The 16352-nt window shown below is 73.6% G+C and overlaps 2 protein-coding genes across 6 annotated transcripts; one reads left to right on the forward strand and one right to left on the reverse strand.

Annotated features, from left to right (window-relative positions):
• Positions 1-347: 347 nt before the first annotated feature.
• Positions 348-4032, forward strand: TNFRSF25 (TNF receptor superfamily member 25). Its single transcript, XM_074892808.1, has 7 exons — positions 348-547; positions 2031-2217; positions 2320-2451; positions 2532-2684; positions 2756-2837; positions 2932-2990; positions 3080-4032. Exons 1-7 carry the CDS (start codon positions 518-520, stop codon positions 3706-3708), a joined length of 1272 nt encoding a protein of 423 aa, XP_074748909.1. The 5' UTR covers positions 348-517; the 3' UTR covers positions 3709-4032.
• Positions 4033-4197: 165 nt separating this feature from the next.
• ESPN (espin) lies at positions 4198-15416 on the reverse strand. 5 transcript variants are annotated; one of them, XM_074892806.1, is made up of 15 exons: positions 15075-15400; positions 14232-14425; positions 11970-12156; positions 11696-11878; positions 11482-11613; positions 11161-11380; positions 10805-11082; positions 9201-9362; positions 8950-9124; positions 8645-8671; positions 7357-7502; positions 6997-7278; positions 4943-5022; positions 4851-4862; positions 4198-4756 (listed from the first exon to the last, which is right to left on the reverse strand). In XM_074892806.1, exons 1-15 carry the CDS (start codon positions 15366-15368, stop codon positions 4609-4611), a joined length of 2520 nt encoding a protein of 839 aa, XP_074748907.1. In that variant the 5' UTR covers positions 15369-15400; the 3' UTR covers positions 4198-4608. The 5 variants fall into 5 exon arrangements, with proteins under 5 accessions (XP_074748907.1, XP_074748908.1, XP_074748904.1 ...); XM_074892807.1 differs by lacking the exon at positions 8645-8671 and having other exon boundaries at positions 15075-15399; XM_074892803.1 differs by lacking the exons at positions 4198-4756; positions 4851-4862; positions 4943-5022 and adding an exon at positions 5183-6784 and having other exon boundaries at positions 15075-15413.
• Positions 15417-16352: the final 936 nt, after the last annotated feature.

A 16352-nucleotide genomic window follows, 5' to 3' on the forward strand; every position in this document is an offset into this window, starting at 1 on the left:
CAGAGCACCGGCTGCCGCCCCGTGCCGGGCTGCAATAAACCCAGCTGGTGCACACTCACACCCGCCTCGCCTCTCCTTTGGCCGTGGCTGCGCCGGGGCAGGCGTGTGGCACGGCAGGGGCTGGAGAGAGCCCCGGGGAGGGGGTCAGCGCCGCACCCCGAGCCCCCCGCAGCACCCCCAGTCATGGTGGGGCTGTGCCAGCGGGAAGGGGAGGGCGGCGGCCGGGCGGCCCGCGGTGAGGCGGTGCAGGTCCCTCCCGCGCCCGGCGCTCCTGTCATGTGGTTTCGCACCCCCTGGACTCATTTCCAAAAAAGCATTTCCTCCCGCCGCCGTCGGGTGTAAAAGCCTGTGTGGGGAGGGCTGGCGCTCACACGCCATGCGTCGTGTGCTGCCGGCGGCGGCGGCGATGGGGTGCCGGGGCACCCTGCCCGGGCGCTGAGCTGCCCCGACACCCCGCTGCGCCCACCGCCTCGGTCCCCCCCTGCCCCGGCATGACCCAGCCGCATCGGCCGCAAGGATGAAGCGCTGCTGCCTGGGGGCGGCTTGGGTGAGTGCGGTGGCACCGGGGTCCAGCAGACCCCTGGCACCAATTGCGGGGTGGCATGGAGAGGCTGGAGGAGGGGAGGGGGGGATAAGACCAGTGCTAGGCATGCTGAAAACGATCCCCCCACCCCAGCTGGGGCTGGGGTCTGCCTCGCTGAAGCGCCTGCAGCGTGGCACGGCCACGGTGGCCACAGGCACGGCACGGCCACGGGAACTGTGGGCTCAGCCCTGAGGCTGTGGGCAGGGCGCTGCCCCGGGGACAGGCTGTGCCGACAGCCTGCGGGCGCGGGCCGGCAGTGGTGGCTGCCGGGGCCATCCCGGGGCTATTCCAGGGCTGGGCGGGTGGCCGCCTCGGCAGACGGGTGCCAGGACCGGAGGCCTCGCCAGAGCCGTGTTCCGGGTAGGGGTGGCGCTTGCGCGGCACAGGAAGCCATGGCTCTCCCCGGCGGAGCGATGGCACCAGCGCCAGCAGCTGCGCTGCCGCGGGGCACCTGCTCCCTGTGCCGGGGAAGGGGGCAGCCGCTTGCTCGCAGGCAGGGCGTGCAGGCAGGGTGTGCAGGCAGGGCCCTGCCGTGGGAAGGCCGTGCCTCAGCAGTGACTCAGATGTGCCACTGGCAGCCAGGGCCGAGGCGGCCACCCCGATCTGCCAGCGCCACTCTGCCGGCGGGGCGGCCTGTGCGCGGTTTCCAGTCCGCCGGTGGCGGCGGGTTTAACAGAAAATGATTCAGCTGCCGTAATCGGGGCCATCGCAGCTGGGAAATCCAGCCCCCAGCGAGGAATCCCCTGGCTCCCTGCCCGCGCTGCTGGCGCCGTAGCTCTCCCCAGCCCCCTGCCCTCCCTGGGACGGGGGGGTGCCGGCGTGGGCACCCCCTCACCGCCCCCGCCGGGGCTCCCCTGGGTGCAGCACCCGGTGTCCCGGGGCGGGGACATGGTGACCTAGTTTGGGACACACGTACGAGGCGTGTGATAGCATCAAGGGAGAGCGTGAGCCAGGCACGGCTTCCTCTCAGGGAGGAAATCGCCTCCTCTTCGAGGGAGATAAAACCCAGGAAAGTCAACGCCGGCAGCGTTAACCCTCCTGTGCCCGGCGGCAGCATCACACCGGCCATCGTGTGGGCTGGAGCATCAGCACCACCGGTGGCTCGTGCACCCAACTCCCTCACCCCTGCTGCCATGGCGGGGGGCAGGAGGCCCAGCACCCCGGTTCTGCTCCCCAGCCACCCCCTTTGCAGAGGGCAAACACCCCGGTGCGGTGGGCCCCGCGGTGCCAGCAGGAAGCTGCTTGCTCGGGGCCGGGGGAAAGCGCGGCTCAGGGGCTGGCACGGGGCATTCCCGGCCCTGGGCCACACACCTGCGCAGTTCCGGGGCACGGGGCCACGGCTCTGGCCGTCCTGCCCAGCACAGCACCAGAGCGCGGTGTGAGGGCTGCCCGCCACGGCTCCTGGGCGCCCCGGCTGCCTGCATCCCTGCCCTCTCCCCGCCCACAGGTGATCCTGGCAGCGCTGTGGCTGGCAGCGAGTGAATCGCAGCCCCCAGGGTGCCGGGACCGTGCCGCGCCGTGGGGGCAGCGTGTCCTGGTGCGGCTGCCCACCCGCCCGCGGAGGCACGTCCCCTGCCCCCCTGGCATGACCTGGATGAAGGGGGCTGGCCGGTGCTGCGCCCAGTGTCCCGCAGGTGAGAGCCACCCGGCCGGTGCGGCACAGCATGGCACGCCGCGGCACACCGGGCACATCGCCCCAGGCGGCCGTGCTCCCTGTCACCCCACTGCCCCCGTAGGGACGTTCCTGATCACCCCTTGCTCGAGCCACAGCAACGACAGCGTCTGCACCGCTTGCCCTGCTGGCACCTTCCGCACCCAGCCCAACACCTTCCCGGAGTGTGAGGCTTGCCACGAGTGCGACCACGACGGTGAGCTGGCGCCGCGCCGTGCTGCATGGTGCCGTGCTGTGCCATGCAGGGCTGAGCCGCTCACCGCCCGTCTTCTGCAGCTTTCCAGAGCGTGCTGAGCAACTGCTCGGCCACCAGCAACGTCGCCTGCGGCTGCAAGCCCGGCCGCTTCCGTGACTGCCTTGACGACCGCTGCAGCGAATTCTCCTGCCGGCAGTGCCAGCCCTGCACCGGGCGGCTCATCCAGCGGCCCTGTGAGTGCTGCCGGCCCGCGGTGTGCCCCCGCTGCCTGTGCCGCCCTGCCTGACGCCTGTCCCCTCCCCAGGCTCAGAGGCGCAGGACACAGTCTGCGGCAGCTGCAAGCCTGACTTCTACGCCGAGGGTGGCGAGTGCCGGCCATGCCACACGTAAGCGCTGGCTCTCCCTGTGTCCCCGCCGGGGACACACACAGGGCCCGTGATGTGGCGCAGAGCGGTGCCCACAGCTCCCCTCTCCTTGCAGGAGCACCCCGGAGACGTGCAGCAAGGAGTGCCAGCGGGCGTGCGGCAGCAGCGGCCGAGGTGTGGGGAGGCAGGGCTGGGGGTGGTGGCGTGGGGGACACTGCACTGTGTGGGCCAGCTGACGGGGACACTCCTGCTTCTCCTTGCAGGCTCAGGGCTGGAGTACGTCCTGCTGGCGTTCACCGGGCCGCTCTTCCTGGGCGCCCTTGCCATCTACCACAAGAGGAAGCGACTCCGGCACGGTGCCCTGGCAGGCAGCCCCCTCCCCGTGGCACCAGCGGCCACCCCCACAGCCGGGGCTGCAGCCACGCCGTGGTACCAGGTCAGTGCCCGGGGGTGGGACAGTCTGCGCTGGAGCCGGCCGTGCTCCCCTCAGGTGACGGAGCACGTCGCCGGCACGGCAGGGCCAAGCGCTGAGCACCGGGCCTTGCTGCGGGAGCAGCCCAGCGGTGCGGCACGGCCGGGCGGCGAGGTGGAGCCCTCCGCCCCCCCGGAGCCCCGCGGCGCCCTGCTGCAGGGCAGCCAGCTCTACGCCATCATCGACGCGGTGCCGGTGCGGCGCTGGAAGGAGTTCATGCGGGTGCTGGAGCTGCGGGAGGCGGAGATCGAGCTGGTGGAGCTGGAGGTGGCCCACATCCGCGACCAGCAGTACGAGATGCTGAAGCGCTGGTGCCAGCAGACCAGTGCCACGCTCGACCGCGTCTTCGCTGCCCTGGAGCGCATGGAGCTAGCCGGCTGCGCCGAGACACTGCGCCGGAGCCTGCCGGCGGGCCCCTGACACCCCCGGCGCTGCCACCCCGGCAGATGGAGGTCCTGGCACCTCCCCGGGCGCCTCGGCCGAGCCATACCCCTAAGTATTGTTACTTATGCCATGTAGACATTTTATGTCAGTTTTATGTCCCCTACCCACCTGTCCACCCCCCCTATTTATGTCCCCCTGCTCCCAGGGCCAGGGGGACCCCACACCCTGGCACGCCGGCTGCCCGGCCGCTCGCGGGACGAGTGGGCGCTGAGCCCGCCGTGAACCCATGGGATAGTTCTCCAGGCCGCCCGCTGCCGGGTGCGCCTGCCCCCGCCCCAATAAAGTGGCGAGTTCTCCGTCCGCTGGCCCCCGGCCCTTCTTCCCAGGGCTGCGCCGGCCCAGCTGGGCACCGGGCCCACCACGGGTGCCATGGCCACCGCAGGTGATGGGGGCGAGGTGGGTGATGGCACCACGTGGTGCGGGCAGGGGTGGCGTGGGCAGCCCCAGGAAGGCGCGGGGCACTGCTGGCGGGGTTTATCGCTTTAATCGCGGGGAAGGCAGGCGGTCTGGGGCGCAGGGAGCCGGCCTCGAGCGGCTCCGGCGGCGGAGGGGCAGGAGAGTGGAGGTGAGCGCGCCACGGCCGTGATGGCGAGGGATGCCAGCGGGGAGCGCGGGGAGCTGGGCGTCACGGTGAGCCCGGCCGTGGCGGCGCGCAGGGAGCCAGGAGCCCCGCGCCGTGGCAGCTCGCTTTGAGAAGGGCAGCGCTGGGCGGTGGCGGGACGGGGGCTACGGGTGCCTGGGGCGGCGGTGGGGGCTCCTCCAGGTCGGGCTACGCGGCCGTCCGCGGTGGGAGGAGGGTGCTGAGGCGCGTCCCGGTGAGTGGCGGGACCCGCCGGCCTCCTCCCGCCGCGAAGAGCCAGGGGCGGCGTGGCGTGGCTAGTGCTTGGCTATGTCCCCCTTCTTGAGGATGATCTGCCGCTGCCAGGGCGCCAGCTTTGTCTCATCGTACCCAAGAGTCCTTAGCTTTTCCGACTGCTCCTTCTCCTTCTCCTCCTCCTCCCGCTTCAGCTTCTCCTGCTCTTTCCTGCTCGGCAGCGGAGGGCACGGGGCACCGCGGTCAGCAGAGCCACCGGAGCCGCCGTGCCCACCCGCCTGGGGAAGGGGCTCACAGCACTCACCGTTTCTGCTCCCTGCGAAGGCAAAGGGGAGAGTGGCGTTAGCGGAGCCGTGGGGGTGGCCGGCGGCGCAGCCTCCCCCGGCCCGGGCTCACCTCTCCTCCTCCAGCTTCTTGCGCAGGATGTCCCTCCTCCAGGCCGGCATGCTGGCCAGGCGCGCCTCCTCCTCCTTCTCCTGCAACAGACACCCGCGTTACCGGCACTGCCCGCCCTTGTCGCCGGCACCCCGGGGCAGCGGCATCGCCCCGGCACGTGGCACCTCGCCGACATCGCCCCTCGCCGCCCGCCTTCTGCCGGCGCGGGGAGGAGGAAGGAGCGCGCAGCGTGGCCAGCCCTTCGCAGCACACCACAGCTTTATTGCACTGACACGCGGGGGCCCACGCCGCCCCGGCACCGCAAACGCCACGCCAGAGGGGAGCGCAGCCCCGGCGCCGCGTCCCCTGCACAACACACAGCCACGGCAAGCGGCACACTGCAACCTCGGCCCGGGGCCGCGCCAGCCAACACCGAGCCCTCCGCTGAGCCGAGCCGTGGCACTGCCGGAGCCGCAGAGGTGGCTGAGCGAACCCGGCACCGCATCCTGCTGCCCCCAGCACCTGCTCCCGGCCGGCACAGCCTGCACCACCCCGCCGGCACAGCCTGCAGCATCCCGCCCGGGCTCAGGTGTCGGACATCTCCGCTTCTTTCTCCTTCCAGAAGGAGAAGCTGCGGTCGATGAAGCGGCAGACGTCCTCCTCGCTGAACTCGCCCAGCTCCGGCACCGGCACTGGCACCAGTGCTGCCGCCCCCTCCCCTCCCGGGGCCATGGGGGGGGGCTCTGGCGGGCTCTCCGCCACCGCAGTGGGGCCGTCCCCGAAAAACTCCTGCACAAGATCCTCAAAGCCGTCGACCCAGCGGCGGTGACCGGCCTCGACCCGCTCCAGCGCGGCGCGGTGGAAGCGGCGGACGCGGTGCCAGCTGTGGCTGCCCAGGCGGTCAAACATCTCGTAGCAGAGGAGGTGGCGGAAGCGCCGCTCCTCGGGGCTGAGCGGCATCTCCAGCAGCTGGAAGTAGCCCAGCATGAAGAGGTCGAGCGGGAGGCTGTCGTGGGGCATGGGCGAGCCGCCAACGTGGGGCAGGAAGTGCTGGGGCCAGTACAGCACCGTGGCCCGGCTCAGCCGCCGGATCTGCCGCCCCGGCACCCGGCGGGCAATGCTCCTCCAGCGGGCCAGCAGCCGCCCTGCTGCTGGTCGCCGCCTCCCTGGCCGTGGCGGCTGCTCCTCCCTGGGCACCGTCCCCAGGGCCCGCTTCTTCCAGTGCTCCAGGAAGAGGAAGACCGCGCGCTCCTTGCGCCTCTCCGCGCGCTCCCGTGGGCCACTCGGCTCCGGCACCGCCGGCCGGCTCCGCCGCACTGCCCCGTCCCCGTACTCCTCCTCCAGGACGGGCCGGCGGGTGCTGCCAGGGGGCTGCACCCGTTTGCGCTTGGGGACTCTAGGGAGGGGTGCGGGGGACCCCCCCGGCCCCTCGTAGTTGGCCTTGAGGCTGCGGACAGAGACGCCGCAGCCCAGGATCTCGTGCCGGGCATCGTGCTGGGCACTGGGGCCGCCCACCGCCCCCCTGGCCCCGGGGCCCTCCCGGCCCCCCAGGGTGGCCAGCGGCACAGCCGCACTCCTGGGCAGAGTGGGCGGCTGGCGGCCGCGGGCGGGTGGGTCCTCGCGGGCGAGGGCAAAGCGCCGGGGTGCCGGGGCAGCGGGCAGCGGCGGGAGCGGCGGCAGCTCATCCTCCAGCCACCCCAGCAGCGGCTGCACCGGCTGCGGCTTGTGCATCACCCGCAGGCTCCCCAGCTGCCTCTCCAGGTGCCGCATGTCCTCCTCCCACATCGGCTGCCCGGTGGGTCCCGGCGTGCCCCCGCGGGTGGGTGGCCTGCACCGGCACAGGGGCGGCGAGTGGCTCCTGGGCTGCGGCGGGAAAGAGGGCAAAGGGGCGCTTGAGGCCGCCGCCGCCGCCCGCGGCACCCCCGGGGCACGACGCCCCTGCGTGTGGGTGGGGGGTGGTCCCCTGGGGCAGCCGGGAGCCGGAGGCGATGCCACGCATGCCCTCTCGCTGGGTCCTGAGCTGCTGGGCTGTGCCCGCGCCATGCTCGCCGCCGCAGCATGCCGGACCCCCTTACCTTGCGCCGCTGCTCCTCTTCCTCCTGCATGCGGAGCTGCAGCTTGCGCACCATCACCTGCCGCTTCCACTCGGGGATGGGCCGGCCCTGCTCGTCGTGGCTCGGCACCAGCGCCTCCGCCTCCCCTGCCGCCCCGGCACCTGCTGCCGGCACCGGCGAGCTCCCGTTCAGCACCGGCTCCGGTGAGCCCCCTGCCAGGCAGCGCGGCGGCCCGGCAGCCTCAGGGGTGGCCGGTGGGGTGGGCGTCCTGGTGGGCGACGGGGAGGACACCGGCGACTCTGCCTGTGGAGGAAGGAGGGAGGGCGGTGGGCACCCACCGTGCCACACCACCAGCTCCCCTGCCCCGCCACCCCCACCTACGTTGGCCCCTGCCTGGCCGCTGCCGGAGAAGATGGTGGTGAAGCCTTTGCTCTGGGGCGTCGGCTTGAGGCTCTTCCCAGCCTTGATCTCGGCCAGCAGCTCCGAGTTGTCACCAGTGGGGGACATCATATTGAAGGACTTGGTGCCTGGGGGGATGTAGGGTGGGCAGTAAGGGCCCCGCCGCCGGCAGCCCCCCACCCCCCCGGCTCCCTCGCTGGCTTGCGGGGCATGGGGGTGGTGGGGGGCCGGCTGGCTGCCCCCCACACCCGGGAGCCCCTGGGACCTGCGTCAGAGCAGCATCCTGGCACCCAGCCCCCCAGGTCCATAGAACCAGCACCCTGGCACCCAGTCCCCTGGGTCCATGGGACCCTGCCAGACCAGCACCCCAGCACCCCGCTCACTGGATCCATGGGACCCTGCTGGACCAGCACCCTGGCACCCAGCCCTGAGTGCCCCCCACCCTGCAGCACCCTGCAGCAGCAGCAGTGACCTGCCCGCAGAGGGACAGCTCTGGGGCTGGTGGCAGCCCTGGCACTGCGGGATGGCCCCACACCACCTCACCGGGGGGGGCCCGGACCCCCTGCACTGCCCCACAGCCCCAGCAGTGACGCACCGACAGCCCGAGCCAGCCCTATGCCCCACAGGGACGCCCATGCTGCTGCTCGTGCCACCCACCCCCCGAGCACCCACCGTCCGTGCCAGCCATGCGTGGGTCCCTAATGGCCCATGGTGCTGTGCCAGGGCAGAGCCCCCTCCCCGCCGCCCGCGGCTCGCCCCGCTTGGCCACGCCGTGCAGGGGCCGAACGGCTGCGGGTGCTGAGGGCGCAGCAGGGCGCCCGCGCTGCCATCCAGCACCAGCTGAGACCCCCCAGCCCCAGGAGCCGGCGCTAATAAAGCGGGCGCCGAGCTGCGGCCAAGCCCGGTGGCTGCAATCAGCGGCGGGGGAGCGGCCGGTGCGCTCACGTGGTGGGGTCACGCCGGCCGGCTGAGCGCGAACAAAGGCCCCTCTGTGCGCGGGGCCAACGGCGGGGCCGCGGGGGGCTTGGGGCCCCGCCTGGCTGCCTCGGCAGCCCCGTGTGCCGGCGCTCGGAGCGCCCGTGTGGCACACCGGCCTGGTGACACGGCGGCAAGGGCTCAGGGGGCGGGAGGGTGCGGGCAGCCGCCAGCCCCAGCTGCCGTCGATGCCGCGAGGCTCTGGCGCGGGAATGGTGCTGGGTCAGGCCCCTCTGGCCGTGCCCTGCGCCGGGGCACCCCTGAGCGGGGAGGAGCACGGGGCCGCGGTACTTACTCTTCATCTGCCTGAGCGCCTTTCCTCCTAGGGGGAGAAGCAGAGAGGCGGCGCAGGGCGCGCGGCAGAGGAAGGATTTGGCCACCGCGAGACAAGAGAGAAGAGAAGCGGCCAGCAGTGAGAGCAGATGGGGGCGGGCGGGCGTGGGGGCCCCCGCGCCGACACCGAAGGAGAGAAGGACAGAGAGGCTGTCAGGAGCCGCGCGGCCGGAGCGCCGCGGGAGGAAACACGCCGGGGTGGCCGTGCAGCCAGCGGGACGGTGCTCGGGATCGCTCCCCGTGCCCGCCCGGTGCCCCGCCACTTACTTCCCGTGGAGGAGGAGGAGCGGCGGGGGCCGGCGGGGGTCTCAGCCAGCGGTGGTGGCGGCGGGGGCAGCGGGCAGGCAGCGTCGGGCAGCGGTGGGGGCGGCGGTGGGGGCGGCAGCTCGGCACCAGGCTTGCTCTCCCCGTTGCGCATGGTCTCGGCCGAGATGGGCGATGCCTGGAAGAGCAGGGGCAGGCGTTGCCCGGTGCCGCTAAGCCACGGGCCGGCTCATGGCGCGGGGCCGGGGGCTCACCTCCTCACTGTGCGCCATTCGCTGGGGGCCGGGCTGCTCGGCCGTGCCGTGTCCCAGCTGCTTGTAGTAGTCCCCGGTGCTCGGCTGCTTGCCAAAATTCCTCGACCTCCTGGTAGAGTCGGCCCTGCGCAGGCCCTCAGGGCTGCTCTCGCGCGACGTCAGCTGCAACGGGGAGCACGGCTCAGTGCTGCTGGGCCCGGCTGTGGCCAGCGGTGGCCATGGGGCAGGTGACAGGCTGGGGGGATAGCAGGCGTGTGCCCCTGGGGTCTGCGCCGCACGAGGCTGCGCTGGGGGCCGTGTGCTGGGCTGCATCCTGCGCAGTTGGTGCCTGGCGCTGTGACCCCCCACACCCTGTGCCCAGGAGCCTCCCCTGGGATAACCCCCTGGGAGCAGGAGCGCCGAGCCCCGGCTCTGAGGATTACCGGGAGCTTATCCCCCGCGGGGCCGGGGCCGGTTCCAAACCCCGCTCTGAACGGGACTCTTGGGCAGCGCAGCCTCGGCTCACCCTGGCACATACCGCAGCGGCTTTGCGGGTTGCGCTGCAGGGGGCCGCGCCTGCTCCCCGGGCTTGGGGTGCCGCGGCGCCACGGCCCCGCTCCCTGTGCTGGGGGCCCTGTTGTTTGCATTTCCCTGTGCGCCACCTCCGCCCGTGGCATTTGCATGGCCAGCCCGGGCGCTCCCCGCCACCGCCAGCCCCAGGGAAGTCAACAAGCGCCAGCTCGGCGCTTCCTGCTCCAGCTGCCGCGGGCACTGGGCCAAGCCTGGCTCCTGCGCCGGTGGCCCCAGCCCCGGGCCGGTGCGAGGGTCTGCGCCTCTCAGCCCCGCTCTGGCACCGCGCTGGCACGTGCCCACACCTCCCCAGGGCAGCCCGGCTCTGGAGCCCCAGGCAGGGCCGCTCGTTACCCTGGTAAGTGCTAACGAGCCCGGGCTGTGCACAAGGAGCACACCGGGGCCCCGAGTCCCGCACGGACCTGGCACACGCGGCTCCGCCGAGACCCCATCCCATGTGCCCTGTCCCCCAGGGCGCTGGGCTCTGCCAGTCCCGGCCATGGCCACGCAAAGTGGGGTGGCAAGAGACATGGCAGGGGTCCGGGGTGACCCTGAGCCCACCCCATCCCTGTGCCCCCCCCGGCCCGCCCCGGGGGGCTGCACCCCTCTTACCTGTGCACGCCCGGCTGAGCCCTCTCAGCTCCTGGCAGCGCCGGCTGTGCCACCCGACACCCGCGGCGCGGGCGACACCGGAGCCGGCCGCTCGGGTTACAGCCTGCGTGGCCGCCCACGCCCCGCTCGGCGCTCGGCGTGGTGCCGGTGGCATCACCAGGGCCACGTGGGCACGGCTGCGAGGGCCGGCTGCACCGTGGCCTGCGTCTGGAGCGTCGCCTGCCCCAGCTTGATGCACCCTCGCTGCCGGCCACAGCCTGGCCCCACGCTGCGGGTGCGTGGCCTCAAGTCCGGGCTGTCCCCTCCTGGTGCCACCAAGAACCGACGGCTCCCCATGGGGGGGCCGGTGCCTGTTGGCGTGTCCCCCCTCCCCAGGGCAGCGTGTGCCCTGAGCCGCGTGGCCGGGAGCAGCGGCCGGTGGGCCGTGGGGCGCGGGGCCGTACCTCTCGGCGCAGCGCCTGGCTCTCCACGTGCCGCAGGTTGTTCTTGGCCCGCACGTAGATGTCGGCGGTGTGGGGGGCGGCGGGGGGCGCGGGCGCGGGGTAGCCGGGGGGCGGTGGGGGCAGCTGAGCGGCGGGGGGTGGGGGTGGTGGTGGGGGGAAGGTGGGGGGCGGCGGTGGGGGGGGACCCTCGCCTGCCGACCCCCGGCGCCGTGGCCGCGTCTCGGGGTCCAGCATGTCCATGTACGCCTGCATGTCCGCCAGCGCCGGCTCGGGCACCCCTGCGCAGGGCAGGAGGTCAGGGGGGGGCCGGCCCTGCACCCCCCCTCCGCCCCGTGTCCCCCCGGCCCCGCACTCACGGGCAGCGGGGGGCCCCGGGGGGCCGCCCCTCTTCTCCCCGGTGCTGGACTGGCTGGAGTGGCAGGAGTCGTAGTTGGAGAGGGTGCTGGCAGGGGAGCCCACCTCGAAGCGTGCCTGGGGCACCGACGCCGTGGTGTTGGGCGACGACATGCCCGAGTCGGGCTGCCGGCACTCCCCGTCCGCCGAGGGGTCCCGTGACAGCACACGGTGCTCCACGCTCTGCCGGCACAGCCGCGCGGTCAGGCAGTGGGGCGGCAGCGGCAGGGCCCCGCGTGCTCCTGGCACGCTCCCTGCACGCTCCACCGCCGCCACCACCGTACCATGTTCTCCACAGTGCGCAGGTACTGGGCGCAGTGGCCGTGGCCGTTGTACTCGGCGAGGTCAGCCGCCGTGTAGCCATCCTGGTCGCGGATGCTGAGGTCGGCGCCGTTCACCACCAGGATCTGGCAGCACTGGAGAGAAGCAGGAGAGTGTGGCAGAGCTGGAGGGCGGCTCTCACCCTCCCCACCACCCCGGCACCCCACCGGCACCCACCTCCAGCTCGCCGTTCTCAGCGGCGTCGTGCAGCGGCGTGCCGCCCCAGCCGTCGGCGGTGATCTCCCCGCCGTGCAGCAGCAGCCAGCTCAGCACCTTGGCGTGGCCGCGGCTGGCGGCGAAGTGCATGGCTGTGGCCCCCTCGGCGTCCCTCTCTGACAGGCTCACTGTCGTGAAGCTCATCTGTGCGGGGGGGCAGGCTGAGCGCCGGCGCTGTGCACCCCACACCATGCCACCACACCGTGCCACCATGCCACGCCCAGCCAGCGCTTACCAGCCAGACAATGATGGTGTTGTGGCCCATCTGGGCGGCGGCGTGCAGCGGGGTCATGCCGTCGTGGGCGCGCGCGTGGGGGTCGGCCCCGCAGTCCTGCACCAGGTACTGGGTGACCTCCAGGTGCCCCTCCTGGCAGGCGAGGTACAGCGGGGTGGCCCCTGTCTTGGTCTGGGCACTCAGCGTGCTGCAAGCGGGGCACAGCGTCCATCACCCGCAGCCCCCGCCGCCGGCCCAGGGGACAGGTGGGCTGCAGGGAGGTGTGTGGGCACAGGGGATGTGCAGGGGACATGTGGGGACACACAAGGGACAAGCAGGGGACACGCACGGGACACACGGGGACACACAGGGCAGTGCCAGGACCAGGCAGCGTGGGCAGTGTGGGCTGGGAGCTGCCCACCCCACAGCTCCCCGGTGGGTCCCCATGCTGCGGCGGGAGGTCACTAAGTTAATCAGCTGCTCGTGCTAAGCTCCTTCCTCCGGCTGTTTTTGGACGCTGCAGTTTAGCAGGATTTTTAAATAAGCGGCTTAGGCAGCACCGGCCGCGGGGGAGCCGGCAGGGAAAGGCCGACCTGCACCGCGGCGCTGCCCGGCCCTGCTGCCCCCCTGCCAGCCCCACTGCCGGGCATGGGGTCCCCCCACTGCTCCCAGCAGCCTCGGCATCTCCATGCCCCTCATCCTGAATTCCACATCCTGAATCCCACTTCCCACTTCCTGCATCCCAAAGCCCACACCCCCACATCCCCGCCATGCAGGAAGCTGTTTTATTAAGGGCTCCATAAAAAAAACCCTGTTGAATATTTAAAAAAGGAAGAGCAATAAATACTCTGCTCTGTTATCGCAACGATCGTGGGCCCTTAATAATTGATCCCTGTAACCGTGAGACGGGCCGTGGCCCGCGCTGCCTTCCCGCCGCGCCGTGTCGAGGGTGCTGCCCCGCGGTGCCGCGGTGCCGGGCCGGCACACTGCTGGACTGGGGCGGTGGCAGGCTGGGCCGGGGCACGGGGGGACGGCGGGGGCACGGGCACGCGTTCAGCCCCTGATTTGCCATGTCCCACTAATTGGGAAGGGGTTAAGCCACTTGGGCGAGCGCCGGTAAACTGCTTTGCCAGATGGCTGAGACCCCACGCCGGGACACCGGCTGCCAGGGACCCTGCAGGGCCGGCGTGAAGGTGGGCTGGGAGCGCCAGCACCCCACGGCTGCACCCGGGGATTGGATTTCGTGGCTGTAACGGAGCCCCCGGGCAGGCGTGGGGCCGGGAGCGGGGCCAGCCCTAAATAATTCAGAGGGAAGGCGGCGACAGCAGCGGAGCAACCCCAGCAGGAAGCGTGAAAGCCAACGCGGGAGGGCTGCCGCCAGCGCTGCACCAGGGCCGACGCTGCGGGCACCGAGCAGGAGCGGGGCCGGGCCGCGGGGGGCTGATCCCCACGGGCACCCCGGGCCGAGCAGGGGCAAGGGGGGAAGGAGCCAGGGCTGGGGCTGGGGAGGCTGTGGCCGGCGAGTGCCTGGGGGTGCGGGGACCCTGCAGCGGGCTCTGCAGCCCTGCCTGGCGGGAAGGCTGGGGGGGTCGGGGGTCATGGCACCCGGGGACGGGGGGGGTGCTGAGCCCCGGTTCACCTCCCGCTGCCTCGGGACGCCCCTGGGTGCAGGGGAGCTGCTGCCCCCTCACAGCCACAGCCCTGGGGCCCGCTGGGTGCGGTGCGGGGGCACAGCATCCCCCCAGGCTCCACCGTGGGAGCCGTGGGTTATTTTCACCGGCTGCCGCAGGAAACGGGAACCGGGGCCGCCTCATCGCGGCAAGGCCTGGCACCGTGTGCCCACTGGGCTGCCGCGTGCCCCAGGGCACCGGCCAGGCCCCAGGTACCGCTGGGGGAGGCGAAGCGGGGCTGCTGCCGTGGCGGTGCCGGCCGAGCGGGGCTGCCGCAGCAGCGCTGCCCCGGGAGGGAGGAAAGGTCACCTCGGTGCAGCCTCTGCTCGAGGCCTGAGCCATTTACATAACGGCGGGCGGACAAAGGCGGCTCTGTTATCGCCCCGCGCCAGGAGCCAGCGAGCCGACCCCACGGCCGGCAGCAATATTTCTGCCAGCGCTCGCCACTCCCCTCCTCACCCTTTCTCTCGGGCCGTAAAGGCGGCGCAGCTGCCCGGCCTGATAACGTGGCTGCGTTGCCCTTGGAGCTGGGGGACGCAGTGGCTGCAGCAGCCGCCCCAGCGCTGGCACCTTGCCCGCCGGGGCCCGTCTCACCGGCCGCGGGGGCCGTTACCTGGGGCAGTGTCCCAAGAGGAGTCGCAGGGAAGGGAAATCCCCTTTGGCCGCGGCATAGTGGACCGGCAGCGCTCCCGTGTTGGTGGCCGCCGTGGGGTCGCTGCCCCCGAAGCGGAGGAGCCAGTCGATCACCTCGTGGTGACCGAAGCGGGCTGCCAGGTGTAGGATGGTGGCACCGGAGTTGTCTGTGTCCTGCGGGAGGAACCGCGGCGGCTGTCGGCACCGGGGACCCGAGTCCCTCCGGCGAGCGAGCGTGTGCGGGGTTGGGGAGCCGGCCCGGGGGGGGCCCGTCTGCACCGAGCAGGGCCGGAAGGAGGGGACTGCACAAGCAGGGCCTGACCCCGCACCCCGCCAGCGCTGCGCAGAGCCCCCTGCGTCCTGTCGCCGGCCCGGCCGCCCCCCACGCTCGCCGGGGCGCGGGCAGAGCTGGTCTCTGGCCCGGGGGCCGCCGGAGCGCGCTGGCCCCGTCCTTCCCGCTTAATCCCCCTCTCCCGGCCCCTCCGCCGCCGCCTCCTCCTCCTCCGGCCCGTCACATGTCGTTCGCTCTCGCCCGGCCCCGGGACAAGCTGCTTACCGCCCCGGTCCTGCCGTTGTGTAACCCCGGGAGGGGCCGGTGGCCCCGGAGGCTCTGTGCCCCCCTCCCCGCCTCGGGGCCGAGCCTCGCCGGGATGCCGGGTCCCCCCCCAGCTGCCCCCCTGCTCTGACCGGGACCCCCATCCCCGGGCTCACCGGCGGGACCGGGGAAAGCCGCCCCCGGTTACCCGCGCTCACAGAGCGGGGGGGGGGGTTGTCCCGCCGCTCCCCCCTTCGCCCCCCACGCTCCCCCCCTCCCCGCTCGCACCTGCACGCCGCAGCCCCCCTGCGTGAGCAGCCACTGGAGACAGGCGAGGTTGCCGGTGGCGGCGGCGTCGTGGGCCGGTGTGGCCCCGTTGCGCGCCCGCGCGTCCCCGCGGAGCGCGGCCTCGGCCGCCAGGTACCGGAGGCAGCCGAGGCGGCCGGCGCGGGCGGCGTGGTGGGCGGGGGAGGCGCCCAGGGCGTCCCGCAGCCCCGGCCGCAGCAGCCCGGCCGCCCGCAGCCCCCGCAGAGCCTCCACGTCTCCCTGTCGCGCCGCCAGCAGCGCCCGCTCCAGCGCCATCCCGGTCCCGGTCCCGGTCCCGGTCCCGCCGGTCCCGGCCCCGGCGGCGGCCCCGGCCGCCTCTTGGCACTGCGCGGCGCTCCCGCCCCGCCGCCCCCCGGTCCCGCCGGCTCCTCCTCCTCCTCCCCCGGGGCCGCCCCTCCGACCGCCCCGCCCGACGGCTGCCCGCTGCCCGCTCCCCCCTCTCCCTGCCAGGGCAGCCGGGCTTTGCCGCGATGCGACCGGGACCGGGGAACCCCAAAACCGGCCCGTGACCGGCTGCCGGCGCTGCCGTCCGTGGCCCTGGGGGGCTGCCCGCCCCCTCCCCATCCCGGGCGTCCCTTTCCCCCGCCCGCCAACGCGAGAGGAGATGGCTCCTCCGGCAGCTCCGACGGGCGCCTGCCGGTGCCGGCAGCGCGGGCAGGAGCGGGGGGACGCTGGGGGTGCTGCCGTGCCTGACTCCCGTCGCGGGGGGCCGGGACGGGCAGGGGAGGGGGGGCAGCACCGCGGGGACCGACGGCGGGAGCCGTGGCAGCGCGGGCAGACAGGGACACCCCCGCCGCCAGCACCGCGGACAGCGGCGACGCCGCGGCCTCAGCACCGCGGACAGCGCGCGGCCGCCCTGCCCGCCCCGCCCCGCCCCGCCGGCGGCCCGTGAAGGCGGTGCCGGTACCGGTACCGGAGCACCACGCGCCCCCCGCCCCCCCCCGCCCCCGCGCCTCCCTCCTGCCTCCCGCCGGGCTGCGCAAGGTGACAGCTCCGGCGCTCCCCCCCCGCCCCCCCGGAACTCCCGGGCCGCTTTTCCCGCCCGGAGGGACCCGCCACCACCGGGGAAGGAGCGGGGCTCCGCCGCAACCCCCGCCCGGACTTCTGCCTGCTCCGGTGGGGCGCCGGCCCGCGGCCTCCACGAGCCCCCGGGACAGGCAGCCGGGCCAGCGGAGGTGGGGGGAGCCCGGCCCGGAGGGGCACACACGGCGCCCCGGGCGGCACCGGAGCTCCGCCCCC

Source organism: Strix uralensis, chromosome 23 (genome assembly GCF_047716275.1).
Source record: "Strix uralensis isolate ZFMK-TIS-50842 chromosome 23, bStrUra1, whole genome shotgun sequence".
Lineage (NCBI taxonomy): Eukaryota > Metazoa > Chordata > Aves > Strigiformes > Strigidae > Strix > Strix uralensis.

Bases quoted from the DNA above. Each gene is read 5' to 3' on its own strand.
- TNFRSF25 (XM_074892808.1), top strand. From the start codon at position 518: ATGAAGCGCTGCTGCCTGGGGGCGGCTTGG. The intron at 2,452-2,531 runs GTGAGCTGGCGC...CGTCTTCTGCAG, and splicing joins CCACGAGTGCGACCACGACG to CTTTCCAGAGCGTGCTGAGC. The intron at 2,991-3,079 runs GTGTGGGGAGGC...TTCTCCTTGCAG, and splicing joins GTGCGGCAGCAGCGGCCGAG to GCTCAGGGCTGGAGTACGTC.
- ESPN (XM_074892803.1), bottom strand. From the start codon at position 15,368: ATGGCGCTGGAGCGGGCGCTGCTGGCGGCGCGACAGGGAGACGTGGAG. The intron at 12,157-14,231 runs GTAACGGCCCCC...CCCCGCTTGCAG, and splicing joins CTCTTGGGACACTGCCCCAG to CACGCTGAGTGCCCAGACCA. The intron at 11,381-11,481 runs GTACGGTGGTGG...CTGTGCCGGCAG, and splicing joins TGCGCACTGTGGAGAACATG to AGCGTGGAGCACCGTGTGCT.